Consider the following 21,008-nt stretch of genomic DNA (forward strand, 5'->3'; position numbering starts at 1 on the left):
CAAGGTTGTTAGATCAAAGTGTTGTGATGTCATAATTGTGGTGTCATAGTCTGATTCAAACCTTTACTGCTCACTGTGATACTTTATCCATTATTATTAATAACATATACTCTTGGTAATAACAAAACAATGTGCTTCTTTACCACTTTCATGCTCCAGAGGGGGGGGCCCGGGGGACGGGGCATGAGGCTGTCCCACCCAGCTTCTCCCATGGAATCCTGTGATGATGAGGGGGGGCTGACTGTCCTGCGATTACTCCACCACGAACCCTGAGTGTGTGAGTGTGTGTGTGAGGGATGGAGGGCAAGATAGGAGCAAAATAAAATATATAAATATATGAAGTAGCGCTGGAAGCGGCAGTCGTCCTGACGCACCTCCTGGAGGAGTTTTAAACATTTAGTTTAAAACAGTTTTAACATTTAAATTAAAGATGTGTGCGGCTCGTCACAAACCCAAACAAGACAACGTTTGTGTAATTCACAACAAATAAAGAGCAGAAATACTGGTTATTTCCATGGTGGAGGGGGGAAATGATAGCGGCCTTTATGGAGACTAACCACAGAGATAAGCCACGCCCCCTTTCAGGCATGAATGAAGCGGGACCTGAATGAGATCATAACACAGAGGTTAAAGGTCACTGACCTGTCTGATCCTGGCTTTACCGGGGGAGAACTTCCTCTTTGTTATGGCTGGTTTACCCATTCCAATTTTAGGTGTGAGGGGGAGCAAAGTGATTGGGGGGGTCTGGGGAGAAACAGATAGCAGGACAGCTCAGTCACCTGCAGGTGAGCACTAGGAGGAAATCAGGGCAGAACACCAGTTGTCTTAAATTTACCTTAGAAAGGGGTGAAGAGTCCCTGGCTGGGGGGGGGTACCGTAGAGGAATTAAGGGGGGGGAGAGAGGAGGTGGAGTTACTGGTAATCTGGCAGGAGAGGTCTCAGGGGAGGCCTCGGTAGAGAAGGGAGACTGCCTAAGACGGATGGAGAGGTCGTCTGAAGGCCTGGAGGAGCAGGGAGGAGGCCTGAGGTTACGACCCGTCCCCCGACAAGAGAAGGGAGGGGGACTATGGGAGGACAGATGCAGGAAGGGGGTGGGGGGAGATGAGGAGGCCATTAGGGCCATCACCTCATTGTCTAGATCCAGTTCCAGAACAGGGCTAACAGGCTCCACATCCGATTGGTCCTCCAGCTGGCCTCCCTCCCCCTCCACCCAACTAGTCGCATCCTTTTCCTTTTCTTCTGCATCCTGCTGCTCTCTCATCTTGGAAGCAGCCACGTCTGTAGGTAGTGGCTCCTCCTCCTCCTCCTCTAAAGGCTCAGTGTGTGATTGGTGCGTGTCTTTGGCGAGTTGGAAATGACTCTGCAACTGGCCGTCATCATTCGCTGATGTCACATGACACAGAACCGGTTTGTCCCCAAGCCCCATTTCCCCCGTCAGAGCATTACTTTGATAGGTAGGTTCCTCTTCTAAAGGAAGGGATGGAGGAGGCAACGTAGGGGGGGAGCAGGTGAGGATTAAGGCAATCGTGTGAGGGGGGGCCTCCAGAGAGCCAGCTCTAGGAGGAGGGGATTGAGGTGAGGGGGGGGGTGAAGCCTGACGTGGAGGGGACGGTAAGGCAGAGTGTGTTGTGGTGTGTGGAGTCATGGGAGGAGCACACGGAGGCTCTTCAGATCCTGCACAGAGGAGGAGAAACAAAGCTCAGATACGGCAACATTATTAGGAGTTCTCAGAAAACAAGAAGACAATGTTATGTTTTGATGATTACAAACAAAGTTGACGTAAAGAACTAAATCCACTCATCTGTTTATATTCTCTTGATATCTGCATAATAAACATCTTGTTTGAATAATTTAAAAAAATGTGGAAATTCTAAAAATATATCTGCAATAATAGACATTTGAAAAGTCGTCTGCTTGACCACAGTGCAGCTACTTCCTACCTGGGGGAGGACGGTCCGAGATGCAATGCTGACCTTCCTCCTGGTCCGGTTCTCCTCCAACCTCTAAACTCTCCCTCGTGGTGTGGTGAGGCTTATCCTGCTCGAGAGCTTTTCTCAGCATCTCCAGCTGTTCCTCCACCATCATGAGGTCTAAATAAAGAAGAGAAAGTTACACTGTATAAATATACTCTAAAAGCATCTCAGGTCTGCTTTACTCTTTAAAACACACTTTTCAACGTCTATGATATTAAACACTTGTAATGACTGATACTCACCTCCAGAGACTGGAGACTCCTCTAGTTTGTGGTGCTCTGGTCTGGAAACTGGGAGGCCTTTGGGAAGAGGACCAGCATCAGGCTGTTCAGGGCTAGGACTAGTTTCAGACTGCTCAGGCCCAGTAAGACCAGGACCGGTTTTATTCTGCTCAGGAGTAATAAGACCAGGACTAGGGCTGGTTACAGATTGCTCATGTGTAGAAAGAACAGCAATAACAGGAGCAGAAGTATCACCAACGGGGGAGGCTGGTCTGTGATACAAGGGGCTTCCCGTGTCATTGTCTTGGCTCAGACCAGCTGGGGACTGGGTTTCTTGGCTCAGACCGGCCTGGTTGAGACTAACAGCAGATGAGTCTGCAGGTAGGGAAGTAGCAGTTGTATGGCTTGTCTGCCTAATACTGTCTGTGGGTTCAAGACCAGAATCAAACTGAAGCACCCTGGGAAGAACCGAGCTTTGTTTTGTGGAACTGGCCACCATCTCCACATCAACACTTGAACTAGTCAAAGACGGACTCAGATGTGCCACAGTCAGGTTAGAACTCGTTTCAGGGTCGGGAGCTTGGCTGTGATGGAGGCTACTTGTGGGGCTACAATACGTTTCGCTTGCCTGATCTGGACTCTGAGGTGGGCCAACAAATGAGACAGTAGCATGCGATGGACTGCTGGACGTCAGACTAGCTAATGAGGAGTGGGCACCACTACCGGTGCTTTGTATGTGAACAGGACCAGCTTGACGAACAGGACTCGTCCTTGGGGGACTGTGGCTCACAGAACTACTAGCTAGGCTGGAATAAGTTGGCGTACAGTGTGAAGGACTAGAGCTTGTAGCACTGAAAGTAGTTTGGACTTGCAAGGGATCAGTTCGCTCTTGAAAATGTCTGTGGTCCATTAGACTGTTTGCTCGGTTGGCTTCTGCACCGACCAGGCAAACATGAGCAGGGCCAGTATGTAAAGAGCTGGTAGGGCCAGGACTAGTTTGTGACTGAAAGAAAGGCCTGTTGTGGTCGACATCTACCATATCCTTGTCTTTACCTGGACTTGGGAGGATGGATGGTACTACTGAGGGGATAGCTACATGTGTTGTGGACCTACCAGGTGATGCCGAGGGGTCTGTTGTTTGAGTGGAGCAGCAAGCATCAAGTGTTCCAGGACTAGCTGGTTGTGTTATGGGGATAGTCTCTGTGATGATGGGATCAAGGCTCCCTGATGAGGGCACGGTGGAACCAAGATGAGGGCTAGAATTGTCCGAGCTTTGCATGTTGCTTCGTAGAGAAGCAAGCTGGTTTTCGAGTTCAATATCTGTACCGTGGACAACCAGGGGCATTATGGGTAAGTCAGAGGTTGGGCTACTTTCCAGTGTTAGGCAATCAAGGTTAGGACTGAGCTGCATTGGACTCCGCTCCAAAGACTTAAGCTCTGTGGTACTGGTTTGAGTGCATTCTTTTGTGACTATTGACTGTGTAGCAAGCTGAGCAGGTAGAAGGCTGAGATGGAAAGGCGTTAAAGGCTTCGTAGAGTTGACCTGTACTGGGCTGGCGGGCAGTGACACACTACACTTTGTGACTTTGAGTGGGGATGGCAACGGGCTACATGGAGCTGAAATGGGCCTCAGTGATGGGTGTCTTCTTACTGGCAGAGTAGACGTTGAGCAGACCTGTGAACGGTCCTTTCCCAGTGTACAAATGTCATGGACCACAGGACCACATTGCAGGCCAGCAGGACTGGTTGATTCAGGGCTCTCCTGGTCCATCGTAAGTCCACCATCGTGTATGGGACTCTGGGGGGTTTCCATTTTTACACGGTTAGGGTGACTGTGCTGAGGCTGTGTGGTGAGGATGTGGTGTGATTGTGGACTTCGAACAGGTTCTGCCAGCTCTTGCTGAGCAAGGTTAGAACAAAGCTCTACCTGGCGTGGAGGGTTGTGCGGAGAATGTGAAAGACTAAAAGATACGGGACCAACTGTCAATGGATGGAGAGAGTCTGCATAATGCAGATCCTCTACGGAATCCTGGGTCTGTTCTGTAGGTTCTGAGGGGGATGGTGCAGGACTCTGTTGGATCTCTGTAGGTTCTGAGGGGGAGGGTACAGGACTCTGTTGGATCTCTGTAGGTTCAGGGCTGGATGGTGCAGGACTCTGTTGGATCTCTGTAGGTTCAGGGCTGGATGGTACAGGACTCTGTTGGATCTCTGTAGGTTCTGAGGGGGATGGTACAGGACTCTGTTGGATCTCTGTAGGTTCTGAGGGGGATGGTGCAGGACTCTGTTGGATCTCTGTAGGTTCTGAGGGGGATGGTGCAGGACTCTGTTGGATCTCTGTAGGTTCTGAGGGGGATGGTACAGGACTCTGTTGGATCTCTGTAGGTTCTGAGGGGGATGGTACAGGACTCTGTTGGATCTCTGTAGGTTCTGAGGGGGATGGTACAGGACTCTGTTGGATCTCTGTAGGTTCTGAGGGGGATGGTGCAGGACTCTGTTGGATCTCTATAGGTTCTGAGCAGGATGGTGCAGGACTCTGTTGGATCTCTGTGGGTTCTGAGGGGGATGGTGCAGGACTCTGTTGGATCTCTGTAGGTTCTGAGGGGGATGGTGCAGGACTCTGTTGGATCTCTATAGGTTCTGAGCAGGATGGTGCAGGACTCTGTTGGATCTCTATAGGTTCTGAGGGGGGTGGTGCAGGACTCTGTTGGATCTCTATAGGTTCTGAGGGGGGTGGTGCAGGACTCTGTTGGATCTCTATAGGTTCTGAGGGGGATGGTGCAGGACTCTGTTGGATCTCCGTGGGTTCTGAGGGGGATGGTGCAGGACTCTGTTGGATCTCCGTGGGTTCTGAGGGGGATGGTGGAGGACTCTGTTGGATCTCTGTGGGTTCTGAGGGGGATGGTGCAGGACTCTGTTGGATCTCTGTGGGTACTGAGGGGGATGGTGCAGGACTCTGTTGGATCTCTGTGGGTACTGAGGGGGATGGTGCAGGACTCTGTTGGATCTCTGTAGGTTCTGAGGGGGATGGTGCAGGACTCTGTTGGATCTCTGTGGGTTCTGAGCAGGATGGTGCAGGACTCTGTTGGATCTCTGTAGGTTCTGAGGGGGATGGTACAGGACTCTGTTGGATCTCTGTGGGTTCTGAGCAGGATGGTGCAGGACTCTGTTGGATCTCTGTAGGTTCTGAGGGGGGTGGTGCAGGACTCTGTTGGATCTCTGTGGGTTCTGAGGGGGGTGGTGCAGGACTCTGTTGGATCTCTGTGGGTTCTGAGGGGGATGGTGCAGGACTCTGTTGGATCTCTGTGGGTTCTGAGGGGGATGGTGCAGGACTCTGTTGGATCTCTGTGGGTTCTGAGGGGGATGGTGCAGGACTCTGTTGGATCTCTGTAGGTTCTGAGGGGGAGGGTGCAGGACTCTGTTGGATCTCTGTAGGTTCTGAGAGGGATGGTACAGGACTCTGTTGGATCTCTGTAGGTTCTGAGGGGGATGGTGCAGGAGTCTGTTGGATCTCTGTAGGTTCTGAGGGGGATGGTGCAGGAGTCTGTTGGATCTCTGTAGGTTCTGAGGGGGATGGTGCAGGACTCTGTTGGATCTCTGTGGGTTCTGAGGGGGATGGTGCAGGACTCTGTTGGATCTCTGTAGGTTCTGAGGGGGATGGTGCAGGACTCTGTTGGATCTCTGTGGGTTCTGAGGGGGATGGTGCAGGAGTCTGTTGGATCTCTGTAGGTTCTGAGGGGGATGGTGCAGGACTCTGTTGGATCTCTGTAGGTTCAGGGTGAGATGGTGGATAACTATGTTGAAGGCCTGCAGGTACTTGGTGAGATGGTGTAGGACTAAGTTTAAGCTCTCTGTGTTCTTGGTTGGAAGGTGCGTGACAATGTTGGAGCTCTGTAGGTTCTTGGTGGGATGGTGTATAACTCTGTTGGGGCTCTGCGGGTTCTTCATTGGATCGTGCAGGACTATATTTGAGCTCTGTGGTTTCAGTGGTGGAGGGTGTAGGACTAAGCTGTGATTGTGTACCAAGAATGGGTGTAGAACTCCTTGCTGGCTCTGAGCTCATAAGTTGAACAGGGTCTTCAGCGGTAACTCTGATGGGTGGAGCCTCTGTGTGATTTGGAGGCTGGGTAGGCTTATTGGAGGATGCTTCCAAAATATTGATGGGTGGGGCCAGTGTAGGAGTGTATGGCATTGGTGCCTCTTGAGGCCTGCAGGCGGAGCAGATGTAGTTTTCAGACCGCACCCTGCTCTCCCCAGCCTGGACAAGACACTCCGTATGGACACACCTGGAAACACAACACAAACATATCAATGTGTTTCTCTTTGGGCTGTCAAAATAAACGCATTGATTTATATTATTAATGTGGCCGAACTAATGCAACAATATTTCTTAACGTAGTTAACTTAAAGTACTTAAAGTACTGATAGGCTAAGCTAGCTGCTAGGCTAAGCTAGCTGCTATGCTACTTCAGCTCAACATCTGTTAACGTTACCCTGGGGGGGGGGGGGGGGGGGGGTTTCAGCACCACTGATGTAATGGTAGGGGAAACACTGAATTAGTAACTAGAAGGATCAGATTTAAACTAAAACATTAATTTGTTAAAAAGATGTTGAGAAGCTTCTGGTGTCAAAATGATGCAGAAACATTAGTCCATGCATTTGTTACTTCTAGACTGCTGATTGTTGTAATTTGTTATTATCTTCTGACTTTTACTGTGAAGTAGCAACAGGAAGTTGAACTGTGTGTTGGAGTTTCTACCTATAGCAGCCGGAACAGGTCAGATAGTCCTGTGGTCTGTAGAGGTCGGGGGTGTGGTCGCAAAGCGTGCAGGGCAGGGCCAGGTCACATGACTCGCACAGAAACGGGTGATTGGCCCACAGACCCGATGACCTCACACCACAGCGGCGGCAGATTCTGCAGTTCTGAAAAAGAGAGGTTTTTAAAAAACAACACATGCACTCGTATGTAAAATCTCTTTGTATCGAGTTGTGTGTTTGTCTCACCTTGCATCTCCACCCGGGGCTCTGTGTGTAATCCGGAGGAGGAGTGAGACAGTGTGTGTGGTAGGATTTATCACAGCGCTCACACACCATCAGCGCACCGTCATCACCTCGCACCCTAACACACACACACACACACACACCGCACTTCAGACTACACACATGTTTTCTGTTTGTGCGCACAACAGTGAATAAAGTCACTTCTAGTTTTATCCTACAGTTCTTTAAAAGACGGTTTGGTACGAATTAACCGCAACACAGCAAAGCCACTGCGTGTTTATGTTGTGTATTACCTGCAGCTCTGACACACCCTACACTGAGGACACTGCCAGCCGACCCGGCACAGGGGGGAGGGAGCCAGAGGTGGGTCCAGGCAGCTGCCATGGTAACAGTTCCCACAGCAACAACACATCAACATAGTGCTGATGTCACCGCCACTTGAACACAACGTGCACTGTGAGGATACTGGACACAATTCACAAAGTAAATCACTTATACGCGAATGAAGACACTTTACTGTTGTGTAAATACAAATACTGTCATTATAAACTGCACCACAGAAGAAGAAGGTGACTGAAGTGTCAATCATTCCTTCTCTGCTAAAAAAAACACTTTTATTTGTGTGTGTGTTTGTGTGTCCGTGAGTTTGTGTCTGGTATACAGTGTGCGTGTGTACCTGAGTGTGTGCCGTATTCACATTGTGTGTGTGTGTGTATATATTCACATTGCGTGTGGTTACCTGGCTGTGTGTGTCGTGTGCACAGTGTGTGTCTGCGGCTCCAGTCGTGATGAACTCCAGCAGCAGCAGCACAGGGGAAGTGGAAGCTCCGCCCACAGCTTGCCTCCTTGCAATGAAGCGATGCTCCGAGCCGATGGCAGAACGCACATGCCTGGAGACAGGTGTGTGTGTGTGTGTGTGTGTGTGGAGCTTAGTTAGTCTGATCACAGCGTGTGTGTTCTTTGTCGGGTAACACAAACTCACCTGCGTGCTTCCAGAGTCGATGGCTTTGTCCACGTAGAGCAGCGATTGGCCCTCGCCACGGCACACCCCCTCTGACCAGGCTGCACACTGCAGGTGAGCACAGCACTGACCTACACACACACACACACACACACACACACATCTTTACTATAAGGGGTGAAAAGGGTAACAACGGGCGGGCTGCGCACTACGTGTCATTGCCTAATTTCAATAATTATGCAATTATTTAAATTAGCCTTAATCATTTAAATTTGAATGAAATGAGTTAAAGCATGCAATAATGTTACATAACAATATCTGAATCTGACATTATACAAAATTATCAAATGAAATAAATTATGCTGTTATTCATTTCAAATATTAAACAATTAATAAAACTACTCTCTAACTCACTAACCGTGAAACATGAAATACAGAAAACATCACTACAAACTCTACAGGAAGTAAAGAAGTGAACTTGCTGTACCTGTGGGGTCAAACAGTGATTGGACGTTGATGTCATGTGGAAGGCCGACAGGTCCGAGCTGCTCCACAAGCTCTAAGGAAGAATCCCCCTCTGAAACATGAGCAGTACCATCAGACTGATCAATACACGGACTGGTTCTACTGGTCCCAAACGGACTGGTTCTACTGGCCCCACGCGGACTGGTTCTACTGGCCCCACGCGGACTGGTTCTACTGGCCCCACACAGACTGGTTCTACTGGCCCTACACTGACTGGTTCTACTGGCCCTACACTGACTGGTTCTACTGGCCCCAAACGGACTGGTTCTACTGGCCCTACACTGACTGGTTCTACTGGCCCTACACTGACTGGTTCTACTGGCCCCACGCGGACTGGTTCTACTGGCCCCACGCGGACTGGTTCTACTGGCCCCACGCGGACTGGTTCTACTGGCCCCACGCGGACTGGTTCTACTGGCCCCACACAGACTGGTTCTACTGGCCCCACACTGACTGGTTCTACTGGCCCTACACTGACTGGTTCTACTGGCCCCAAACGGACTGGTTCTACTGGCCCCAAACGGACTGGTTCTACTGGCCCCAAACGGACTGGTTCTACTGGCCCCAAACGGACTGGTTCTACTGGCCCCACGCAGACTGGTTCTACTGGTCCCACGCGGACTGGTTCTACTGGCCCCACGCGGACTGGTTCTACTGGTCCCACGCGGACTGGTTCTACTGGCCCCAAACGGACTGGTTCTACTGGCCCTACACGGACTGGTTCTACGGCACCACAGACAAACCCCCGAACCCGCCTTGAGAACCTCAGAGATGAGTTCCTCAATGATCACTTGGATGCGTGTCCTCAGTAGAATGACAGCTAACACTAACTGTTGCTAGGAAACACCATCAGCTGCTCAGGCTCCATCAGTTAAAAAGTGGCAGCGTTATCATGAACATGATGATCGTTGGTACGAACCCTCAAACGGAGAACATTAGTGTGAATAGGGTTAGGGTTAGTTAGTTAGGGTTAGTTAGTACTCACCACACTGCGCTGGACTACTGCTGCTGCACCTACACACACACACAAAAACAAAGATACGTCAGTCCGACATGAAACTTATTTGGAATAAAAACTTTTTCATTTTTGACAGGGATCAACAAGAGGTCAGGTGACTCACATGGGCGGGGCCTGATCGCCGCGGTAGCAATGGTCGTGGCAGTCATTGTCTCGGTCGGAGGAGGCGCGGCGGTTGAGGATGTGAAGCGGGATGTAGCCGGGCGTCGGGCCGAACACCACAAGGCGGCCCTGACCCAGAGGAGGGTCGTCGCCACGGTAACAGAAGGCACACTGCTTCAGTCTGCAGGGTGAGAGATCTTAGCTGATCAATGAGGCAGGAACACCGCTGCTATGCGTTGGAAGGGTGCTGTCCAGGACGCGAGGAGCTGTAGACCTGATGATGTCACGCTCACTACCTGTTGCTAGAGGAGCCACTGTGTGCAACCATTGGCTCGTAGACGTTCACAGGCCTCATCTGCACTTTCACGTGAGCAGGTTTTTTAGTGGAGACGCCATCCCATCAAATGGGTTCGACAGGGCAAAACAAAACGCACAACGTTTCCTCTTGTCCATTCACCTCTTTATAGGAAATCTACAGGCCAAGATGATGAGCTGAAACGTCTGGATCAGGAGCACAGCTCTATCAGCTGACACTACTCATTGAAACACACACACACACACACACACACACACACACACACACAGGCTCACTCACCGTTTTTTGGTGTGTCCCAGGCTCAGGGTTGGCGAGCTCCCAGAGTCTTCTGACAGCTGAAAGAGGGGGGACAGCGAGTCCTCGTCCTCCAGATGAGGACATGGTGAGACCGGAGGACTGGAGGACGGACTCAGGTTGGTGTGATCTTCCCTGTCTGTGTCCATGGCAACCATCCCAATTGGTCCAGGGTTGTGGTGCGGGCTCAGATGGTCCTTCTCAGGAGGTTCAGAAGCAGCAATGGAGCTGGGTCTATCAACCAGGCCATGAACCGGGGGAGGACTAGTCCTCTCCTCTTGAGCACTGGGAGCTGGATCTGGACTGGTTCTGTCCTCCTCAGCACTGGGAGCTGGATCTGGACTGGTTCTGTCCTCCTCAGCACTGGGAGCTGGATCTGGACTAGTCCTCTCCTCTTGAGCACTGGGAGCTGGATCTGGACTGGTTCTGTCCTCATCAGCACTGGGAGCTGGATGTGGACTGGTTCTGTCCTCATCAGCACTGGGAGCTGGATGTGGACTGGTTCTGTCCTCCTCAGCACTGGGAGCTGGATCTGGACTGGTTCTGTCCTCATCAGCACTGGGAGCTGGATGTGGACTGGTTCTGTCCTTCTGAACATTAGGAGCTAGGTCTGGCCTGGCCTCTGGGGCAGTGGGCTCAGGAGAAGGGGAGTAAGGATCAATTTCCGGACTGGGTTCGGGGTTCTTGTTGGATTTTCTCCTGTTGGTGGACTGATGTCGTCCTGTTGTCTTCTCGTTCACCTCTGAGGGCACAAAACAAAGATACAGAATTCAGGAGGTCTGGAGGAGTCTGAAGATCAACAACACTCTACACCCCCCCCTCCCTCCGTTACAGGCTGAAGATCAACCCGTCTGAACGGGGGACCAGCCACGACCATGGGACCATCTGGTGAAAAGACGTGGAACCATACCGGTCTTGTGGGGGGTCTTCTTCTCCTTAGAGTCCATGCTCTCTTCATCCACTACCTGGGCTTGGCCTCGACTCCGCCCCCTGCACAGAAACAAAGCTTCTGATTACATCCCTGCTTTATTATAGCTCATTTATAAATGTAATGATTAGGACATATACAACTTAGCAGGATTTCTGTCATTTGAAAAAAAAGTAGTGGAGTTAAAAGTGATTCTTTCTTCGAGATGTAGTGAATTGGAAGTATGACGTTAGAGCAAATGGAAATACTTAAAAGCTTAAAGTGACATTAAGATTGTCATAGGAGCACAGAATCCATCTTGGTTTAAACCACATTTACCTTTACATTGTAAAAACATTTCTCCTGGGGAAGCTTGACCTTTTGATTTCATGATTGAGTCACAATATTTTCTGTTTTCTACAAATAGTGAGACGATAATAATGTGCAGTACAGCACTGTGCAGCGATATCATCAGACAAACCAGCTGTAGTACTTTCATCTGATGAACTATTAGCTGAACTCAAGATGCACATTTAAAAGAATCAACATGTCAGTTTACTGTTTACTGATATTATATTGTTCTAATAAAAGCACTACACTGCTGGTATCCACGGCAACCATAAGTCCACCTCATTGTTTCAGCTCCAAAGAAGCTCATAGAGAACATACTTACTTCTTCCTTGATTTGGCGGGAGGAGGAGGGGGGGGTGAAGGTGGAGGGGGAGGAGTAGGGGGCACAGAGCGCCCGCCGCTCCCATCTTTCCGAGGTCGCCCACGAGAGCGCCTCTCGGGGGCGGGGCTTGTAGCGGCAGCTTTGGCCAGCTGGGCGCTGCGTCCGGCCCGAGTGACAGGAGGGGTCGGTCCGCTGTCCCGAGGCTCCTGAGACTGAGCCTCAGATGGCATTCTGGGTAGAAAGGACAGAATAGAAGGGGACGGATTCAGAATCACGAGTCGTTCCTCCTGCTGGAGGATCACAGCACACACAGATGGAACCTGGAGCTCAGTGACCGCACATCCTTCTCATACTGTTTACTAAGACTCAAAGATTTGTATTTTGAGTAACTTCTACAGCTGATATTGTAATGTGCACTGAAAGATATTTCCAGGTACATGTCCTAACTGCGTACTATATCAGAGTACAAGAAATACATACAGAATGTTTTGTGAGGTGGGAAAAGTATCTAATGAAGAATGGACCTCTGTCTGCTCCTGGGTGCTTTTGGAAGATGGAGATCTGAAGATTGGTTGGATACGAGTGAACCTCTGAATTTGTGTGGAAGTTGTCCCTGAAGTGATCTGAAAAATTACCTCAAATCTAAATTTGAGAAGTATTGATGTCATAAATAGTGTGAATCTGCAATTTCGGGAATGAGAAATGAGATCTCAGACTCCGAATTGGTTGAAAGCCTAAGAAACATTTCTGGAGGACCAGAATCATTTTGGAAAACTACATCTCAATCTGAACAATAGGGATGAATTAAGCTACAAAAGAGAGGGTATAAAAGACTGTTTTCTTATTATTCCTGTAGATTTGCAATTTCTTCTACCTACACAATCAATGTTTACTCCAATTTAAGCCATCATCAACAACTATTTCCAGGAAATTTGTTGACATTTGAGGAATCTCAATGGATTCAATCTGACACATGTTACATATTTAGAGTAGGACTCACTGAATAGTTATTGCTAGTAGTATTTGTGCTACAACAGATCACTTGAACCATAACAGTATTTATCAAGTGTGCTATAGAAGCATTTATTCAGTGTAGTATTGGTGCTTGTACTATAACAGTGATGGTACTAGAACACCGTATTTTACAGTGTGGTATTTGCACTAGTAAAGTACAAAGTAGTATAACAGTATACTACTAACTTGTACCAGGTGGGCACATCGCACCACTAACAGTTCATTATTGTCGTTAGTTTGCACACTGAATAAAACGGGGTGAATTGACTCTGCTAATAAAAGCATGTCACAACAGTAGTAACAGTCTCACTAATTAGCAGCGTGTTACGCGTATTTAACCGATTGCCTACCGAGCTTACTCTCACGCGCTTATGATGCGTTAACTATAGTAGCCGTATAAATGCAGCATGATAGGAGGAACACAGCAGTTAGCTGTTAGCCGCTAGCTGTTAGCTGTTAGCTGTTAGCTTCCTCGGACCGCCCAGTTTACTGGTAACTTCTCAGTTAGCTTTAGCAGCAGCTAGCAGGCTAGCTGTTAGCACGCAGCAGAACCGAGCGCATCCCAGCTCCGCCGTGCGGTTATTCGTGCCCGTAGTAGAACGTGAAGAAGAATCGGGAAGTCAAGGCCACAAAGAGAGAAGAATGTCAGCACAAGTGTAGAAAGGAAGGTGAAGAAGCCTCCTTACGGATTTGATGCAATTCTTTTTTTCCTCTCCAGCTTTACAGCCAATTTAAACCGATCAGTTTAAACCCAACAGCGAACTTCTCCGCCAGATCACATCTGCTTCACCACTCTGGCATGATGAGATGTTCCTTACAATCATTCCCGGAGTCGTTGGAGGGAAAGACACGGTTTTAAGCTGAAAAATACACGAAAAATTAAAGTTGAAGCGGTCGTTCCGTCATGGAGGCCATGTTTGGGAGCGACCGAAGTACCGCCTGTCAGCGATGGCAGGAGAAGTAGGCCCCAGAAAACATTAACTCCAAGACCGGAGCAGAACCATCTATTGGTCAGACTTCACATCTCACTTCCGGACAGAGGTCACATTTACCAGGAGGGACAGTTTATTACGTGCCCGTGTCTCCTTGTTGGTTACGGGGTTGATTCTGTGTTTGTGTAGTGCAAAAAGTGTCTGACCCCGCGGAGGGATCTTTTGGTTGGCTGCACTGGTGAAGTGGTCTCTGTCATCAGATTTGAAGTCCCGGACTGGAGCACCGAGGAGCCGGACTGGAGCCACGCGGAGCCGGACTGGAGCCCCGAGGAGCCGGACTGGAGCCACGCGGAGCCGGACTGGAGCCCCGAGGAGCCGGACTGGAGCCACGCGGAGCCGGACTGGAGCACCGAGGAGCCGGACTGGAGCCCCGAGGAGCCGGACTGGAGCCCCGAGGAGCCGGACTGGAGCCACGCGGAGCCGGACTGGAGCCGCGCGTGCCTCAAACAGGAACCGAGTACATTAGTTATTTATTTCTTTTTGGAAATATGTCCTCCTGTTCAACAGGTAAAAAAAATACATTATTTAAAATTACATTGTTATTTGATCTTGAAATATGACACCAGTCCCATATAATAGGCAAAATGATTTTATTTTTGGCATTATATTTTTAATTTATTTTGAAATACATCAATACACACAACAATGTTCAAACCCAGAAACCATTCAGGAATTGGTCTTGGTGGATGGTGCAATAAATACAAAGATTAAAATAAGTCAACTTAAAATAAGATAAAAAAGTAGGAGCAAAATTGAACCACATAAACAGGTAAAATAATACATTCTTTAACATTACATCATTCCTTTATTATGAAATATGCCATCCGTCCCATTCAACAGGCCGAAGGATATTCTTTAAGCATTATGTTGTTTTTATTTTGAAACATAACTTCAAAAAGTAGAAGGCTACATTCTCTAATATATTAACTTTTTGTTACTATACCCTAACCCTAAGTGCAACATACTGATTTTGAATTCGAACATAAGCCCTGTTCAACAGTTACCTTCTCGATAATCACTACAAAACACCTAAATAACCACTAGAACTCTAATTAATTCTAATTGAACCATAAACAGCTTGGTGAGTACTAATCGTGTTTCTGAAGTGGAGCTTCATCATAAAGCAGCAATAGCTCCCCCTCCTCATTCCTTCCATCAAAACATATGGTTCAGTGCTTTAATGGAAAGTAGCAAACATAGAAAGTACAAACCAACCGCACACTATTATGGACATGATGTTTAACGTCCTGCATTTCAGATGAACTTCACTCCTCCATCCGTTACACAGAAGGAGCTGCTCCTGTAGGCCTTGGTCCTGGAGCCGGAGGAGGTGCAGTGGACGGTGAAGACTTGGCGTCGACTTTGCTCCTCGCTGCCTCCTGCTGAGGGAGCCACGCTGTTTGTCTCCTGCCGCGAGCAGAGCAGCCGGTGGGTCACCAAGCGTTGCCAGGGGCGACAAAGGTACGGCCGGTCGTAGCCCGAGCCGGAGGAGGGTCCATTGTAGACCTTCTTGATAGCGTGGCATGTGGTGAAGACCGTGATTCTGTAATCACTAAGAGACGGAGCCACAGAACAGAGTGATTCATTCAATAATGTAGAGGTTTCTACAACCCAGCATTTGCTACTTGAGGCGTTGCTTCATCATGCTTCGGTTGTCCGTTTGTTAGAAAATGAACACTCATTTGATGCTTGCAAAATGTGAATGGAAAAGAAGCAGCTAACCACCCATGGGACCCTTTAGACTGCCACTAGAACCACCTATAGGACTCTACAGGCTGCCTCAATGACCACTTAGAGCCTTTAGAACCACCCAACAGACAACTAGTACCCAGCCAAGGACCTCCTCTGTGACCTAATAAACTATTGGAACAACATAAAAAGGAATATAATACCACCTGATGCAACATGCACCTAATAGATCACAGCAAGCTCTGGGATCACCACCTAAAGAAGCTGTAGATCCACAAATGGACCACTAAATCATCTAAAAGGACCTCTAAAACCTTCTGGACTACAACCATCTAGTTACCTTAGCAGCCGACCCAGCAGCTCTGCACACTTTCTGAGTTTCTCTTCTTGCCTGATGGCGCTGGCCCCGCCCTCGCAGCGGTCCAGCCAATAGAAAGCGGAGATGCTGTCAATAAGGAGAAGAGCAAGTCCAGGCCGCGACGACAGGGAAGTCTCCAGGAAGTGGAGGGTCAGGAGGAGCTGTGAGGAGGAGGAGCAATGGACCACCAGGAGGCGAGACAGACACAAGCGTAACGCCGCCTCATCGGACTCGGCTGAAGAGGAAGAACCAGCTGGAGACAGAGACACACACATTTTTATAATGTCAGTGACTTACTAGTGGGGACGTTCAGTGTCTTCTAGAGCAGTGGTTCTCAACTGGTGGCTCAGTGGGTCGGTGGGTCGCAGAATTACGTTTTTCTAAAAGGGTGGCGTGAGTCAGGTTGGGTCAAACTTGAGGTCATGTAATTGAATAGCCTTCTGAATATAAAATTCAGTTTATTAACTTTCTTATATTGTATTGATCATTTATTACTTTGAAAGGATTTTGAATGGGTGCTAATAAAAGCAGCGAGATGAACGAGAGCAGTAAAAAGCGTAAAGTTAGCAGCACATGACCAACCTGCAGTTAGCCTTTACTTTACAAACCTGCAGCTCATCAGCTGATCAGCGCCTCTCTCTGCCCACTACACTGCACATTGTGAGCATATAAACAAGCACTTGAATGGACCTCCTTCTCTTTTAATAATGGATCAAAGACAAAAATTCAGTGACTAATAAGTTGATGTGTTATTTGTGCATCAGTGGTGGAAATGTGTGCATTAACTAGTGCGCTCGTGTACTTGTGCTGTGATGCTGCAGGTGCAGACTCCCACTCTGCTGATGACCGTTCAAATAGTTCTGACCCAATCAGTGCAAAGTAGCAGGAGTCCAACACCTGCTCTTTGATTTCTTCCAGCGGCTGTAACGTTGCTGCTTCATGTGTAACGTGGAATGACTTCATGTGAGGAAGTGTGACCCTCGTCTCCTCGTCCTCGGGGCCGTCTGGCTGGGATTATTGCTGCCATCTCACCAGGAGGCATAAGAATCAAGGCCATCTCTTTATGGGAAACTCCCACTTTCCCTTTGACCCTCTCGTCAATGCAGACCCAGGACACAGAAAAGTGCCATTTGCCATTTGCAGTTTCCACAATAGGCGCTTTCACCTCAGTGAGGCATGTTCGTACACACTCGCCATGCTTTTACGTGCACATAGCGAGGTGCACGTAGCGAGGTGCACGTAGCGAGGTGCACGTAGCGAGGTGCACGTAGCGAGGTGCACGTAGCGAGGTGCACGTAGCGAGGTGCACGTAGCTCCCCTTCTGAAGACTAACCAGAGGAACTCACAGGACATTGAGATGACCTCGTGAAGCCTTCTCATGTAGAACCCAAGAGAAAAAAAACATCCCCAGTTCAATTCATTCTTCTTACACCATTTTAGTCTTTTTTTTACTTTTATTTCATGTCTGTGCAGGAAACCCTGTTGAGTTGGTTATGAAAAAGATCAAGTTACTGGATTAAATGTAAAAGAGAATATCCATCTCTAGCATCCTGGTTTGGGTTTAGCATTCAAATGTTTTTTGTGTTAGCATACTATTATATTTATATTATTACTATTATATATGCACCATCTTTTCATTAGAAAAGAGTTGAGAGAACCACTGGTGTAGTGTTTACAGGCTACATACTGAGGATGCTCCCAGTACGGCAGGTAACTGTGTGTGTGTGTGTGTGTGTGTGTGCATGTGTGCGTGCGTGCATGTGTGTGTGTGTGTGTGCATGTGTACCGTTCACCATTCAGTCTGCTTTCCAGGATGCTGACCAGTCTCAACATGTCCAGACTGTAGTCGGTGTCCACAAAGACAACGTCCACCTCCAGACCACCGGTTGCCACCGGCAACACGCAGCGACAGAGAAGGTGGTAGAGCATTTCTGTCTTGCCTAAGACATACATATACTTATATATACATACATACTGTATATCTACATTAGTTCTGGGCAACAATTATAATTTTCCATCGCAACTACAATTTTACAAAATTCCATTATTAATTCAAAAGTAGTGCATAGCGCACTTATATATATATATATATATATATGAGCTATAACACTTTAAACAAATAAGACTCTTTTTAACATCAGTCTTCCTTTTACAAAGTAGCAGTTGAAATGATATTATTGCACTTTGTTGTTTCTATCTGTATGGTTAAAATGCACTTGTTGTTATTATTATTATTATATTAAGTTGCTTTGGAAAAAAGCGTCAGCTAAATATAATGTTATCTTGTCACAACTTAAACATTAATTAAATCAATCAAATATAAACCCAAAGGCATTTTCCACTGCCAAGGCACTGACGTTTCATCTAGATTGTTTTGAAATGATTCGTGTTGTTCTGATTTTATTCCCTTCGGGGTTGAATGCACTTATTGGAAGTTGCTTAGGAAATAAGCCTTAAGCTAAATAAGCTAAATGATGAATGTAAATGTAAAAGAAAAAAATAGTTAGATAATAACAAGCACCTTCCGAGCAACATCAACTTAACATTTATAAACCGGTTTTCTTTTTTATTCTGAAAAAGGAAGCAGCAGCAACATGTTTGTTTCATTAGAGAGGGTGTCCAGTAGTTATCTGTTTGATAATCACAATGCGTGTGGATGTGCATGAGAAGCAGTGCTACCCGAGTAAAGCAGTTTGTTCTAATGCCGTGTGTACAATTAAAAACACGACAGTAGTGTTATAATCACTCCGCCTGGAAGAGAACTAAAATATCAAAGTCAATGTTCGCTACCTTGCACCATTTCTCCACTGATCATGTGAGCTTCAGGAGCAGTCCAGAAACACGTGACTTACAACAAGTGCATTCAACCAGAAGGGAACAGATGACAACAACAATTTCAACAATAACTACTTCTAAGTAAGTGCTACCTTGTCCAAGTATAGCATAAAGTCAGAGGGGTGTTCTTAGCTGAATATCACACCGTCACTAGGACCCATGTTGTGTCTGTGTGTGACCAACAGACTTTCGATTAATTTGCTAGATCGATCCCCACAAATGAGGTATTTGGAACTTGTATCTATTCAGACCGTGGAATTCAGTCTCCAAATTGCATTACTGTGATTTACCTACGGACGGAGATGTAACTACACTAGGAAGACGTGATGAACCGTCTCCTAGCAACACCCAGGCCAGCTTGTAGCCACATGTGGTCGTTAGGGAGCATGTACTGAGATGATGGCTGGAAGCATCAAACCTTGCTTTTAATTTAAGTGAATATAAATGAATAGACTGTATTATAGTTTGGTGGTTAGTGCCTTTTCAGGGTGGTGCCCTGTTATTTATTCATCTTTTGTGAAATATATCTGATTATTAATAATTGAATTCTATTGATCTCAATGATTCAGTTTCACACTAGCTAACAAGACATGACTCTACACACATCCCAACTATACATGCACATGTACATGCATAGTGTTTTATATGTATAAATAAGGGATCCTGTAAAGTGAACTTACCTGTTCCCTCTGTTCCATACAGCTCCACCACCTCACCTGTCAATCACAAGTGAGTTGATCAGTAAGCACATCTGTGTCAGTAATATTCATTGAACATGGGGGCCTGGTCAGTTACCGTGGTTTGGTCCGCCACCCTCTGGAAACAATTGAGGTTCAATGTCCTTAAGACAGGGACGGGTCTCCAGACGAGCAAAAAGCTGCAGAAACAACGTATCCCTCTACAGTTTATAGACCGTACCATCATGTTTAAACTGTTCATGGACCGTACCATCATGTTTAAACTGTTCATGGACCGTACCATCATGTTTAAACTGTTCATGGACCGTACCATCATGTTTAAACTGTTCATGGACCGTACCATCATGTTTAAACTGTTTATAGACCGTACCATCATGTTTAAACTGTTCACGGACCGTACCAGCATGTTTAAACTGTTTATAGACCGTACCATCATGTTTAAACTGTTCATGGACCGTACCATCATGTTTAAACCGTTCATGGACCGTACCATCATGTTTAAACTGTTCATGGACCGTACCATCATGTTTAAACTGTTCATGGACCGTACCATCATGTTTAAACTGTTCATGGACCGTACGGTCATGTATGTAAATATGACAATATAATGACGGTAAAACACAGTGAGATAAATGAAGCACGTGAACGTAAATTTTACTTTCTAACCTGAGCGCCATTTTCTGTCATTTCAGCTCGAGCTCAATCTTCGTCTTCTCCACCAAAAAACGTTGCCGCTCATTTTGAGGTCACTTCCTGTTTACGTTCTATTTACCGTAATGGACACGAGCTACTGTGGCTGTTACCGTAATTGATACCCAAAGGCGCGCACTATACCTAGATATACGTATCCATATGTACATCCATATATTTAAAGGTACCAGGGCTTAGACATTAGTAACCGATGGGCTGGCACTACCAAAAATTCCACCAGCCGTAGAATACCGTAGTCAACTTTAATTTTTATATATATTTAAAAAATATAGTAAATATATATATATATACTATATTTTTTAAATGTATATATATATATTATATAGTATATAATAGTATATAAAATATAGTATATATATATATATATATATATATATATATATAGTGTCTTTTTTGTGTGAGGTAATCAGCAATAAGTGGAGTGAGTTTCTGGACAGAGATCAATAATGAGAATAGGCAAAAGATCTTGTGATCTCATGAAAGCTCATTGTGTGTGTATTTGTGTGCGTGTGTGTGAGTTTGACTGTCAGTTGAACTCTCAACTTTCTTTTAAAGAAGAGGTTTTAAAGAAGACTCAAAGGTTTGGGTTCAAACTCTGGTCATCACACACGCACACACACACACACAGGTTGAGTAATCGTGTCAGTAAAATTATGTTACAACACACTTAACAGTATTTAAGGTATATTCATGTATACTCACTGTATATATATATATACATCC

At 46.9% G+C, this 21,008-nt stretch overlaps 2 protein-coding genes across 9 annotated transcripts in view; both read right to left on the bottom strand.

The window, feature by feature from the left end:
* Positions 1 to 14,099, bottom strand: part of LOC119198388 (histone-lysine N-methyltransferase 2C-like) — a 40,177-nt gene extending 26,078 nt beyond the window's left edge. For 7 of the 8 annotated variants that reach the window (XM_062559188.1, XM_062559183.1, XM_062559185.1 and 4 more), the window contains exons 1-17: positions 13,689 to 14,098; positions 11,989 to 12,219; positions 11,319 to 11,398; positions 10,394 to 11,150; positions 9,800 to 9,979; positions 9,664 to 9,692; positions 8,641 to 8,730; positions 8,175 to 8,284; positions 7,932 to 8,082; positions 7,486 to 7,657; positions 7,196 to 7,310; positions 6,951 to 7,114; positions 2,216 to 6,477; positions 1,941 to 2,090; positions 836 to 1,674; positions 643 to 744; positions 144 to 269 (exon numbers count right to left, since the gene is read on the bottom strand). In XM_062559188.1, coding sequence (XP_062415172.1) covers positions 144 to 269; positions 643 to 744; positions 836 to 1,674; positions 1,941 to 2,090; positions 2,216 to 6,477; positions 6,951 to 7,114; positions 7,196 to 7,310; positions 7,486 to 7,657; positions 7,932 to 8,082; positions 8,175 to 8,284; positions 8,641 to 8,730; positions 9,664 to 9,692; positions 9,800 to 9,979; positions 10,394 to 11,150; positions 11,319 to 11,398; positions 11,989 to 12,218 — 7,557 coding nt within the window. In that variant the 5' untranslated portion in view covers position 12,219; positions 13,689 to 14,098. Of the gene's footprint in view, positions 1 to 143; positions 270 to 642; positions 745 to 835; positions 1,675 to 1,940; positions 2,091 to 2,215; positions 6,478 to 6,950; positions 7,115 to 7,195; positions 7,311 to 7,485; positions 7,658 to 7,931; positions 8,083 to 8,174; positions 8,285 to 8,640; positions 8,731 to 9,663; positions 9,693 to 9,799; positions 9,980 to 10,393; positions 11,151 to 11,318; positions 11,399 to 11,988; positions 12,220 to 13,688 lie in introns of all 8 variants that reach the window. The other variant, XM_062559187.1, reaches the window with a different exon arrangement.
* Positions 14,100 to 14,554: 455 nt separating this feature from the next.
* xrcc2 (X-ray repair complementing defective repair in Chinese hamster cells 2) lies at positions 14,555 to 20,506 on the bottom strand. Its single transcript, XM_037455474.2, has 6 exons — positions 20,241 to 20,506; positions 19,672 to 19,753; positions 19,557 to 19,592; positions 17,835 to 17,981; positions 16,024 to 16,294; positions 14,555 to 15,546 (listed from the first exon to the last, which is right to left on the bottom strand). The coding sequence occupies exons 1-6, from the start codon at positions 20,259 to 20,261 to the stop codon at positions 15,249 to 15,251; spliced, it is 855 nt and encodes a 284-aa protein (XP_037311371.1). The 5' UTR covers positions 20,262 to 20,506; the 3' UTR covers positions 14,555 to 15,248.
* Positions 20,507 to 21,008: the final 502 nt, after the last annotated feature.

The sequence above is a fragment of the Pungitius pungitius genome, chromosome 19 (assembly GCF_949316345.1).
Source record: "Pungitius pungitius chromosome 19, fPunPun2.1, whole genome shotgun sequence".
NCBI classification, from domain to species: domain Eukaryota; kingdom Metazoa; phylum Chordata; class Actinopteri; order Perciformes; family Gasterosteidae; genus Pungitius; species Pungitius pungitius.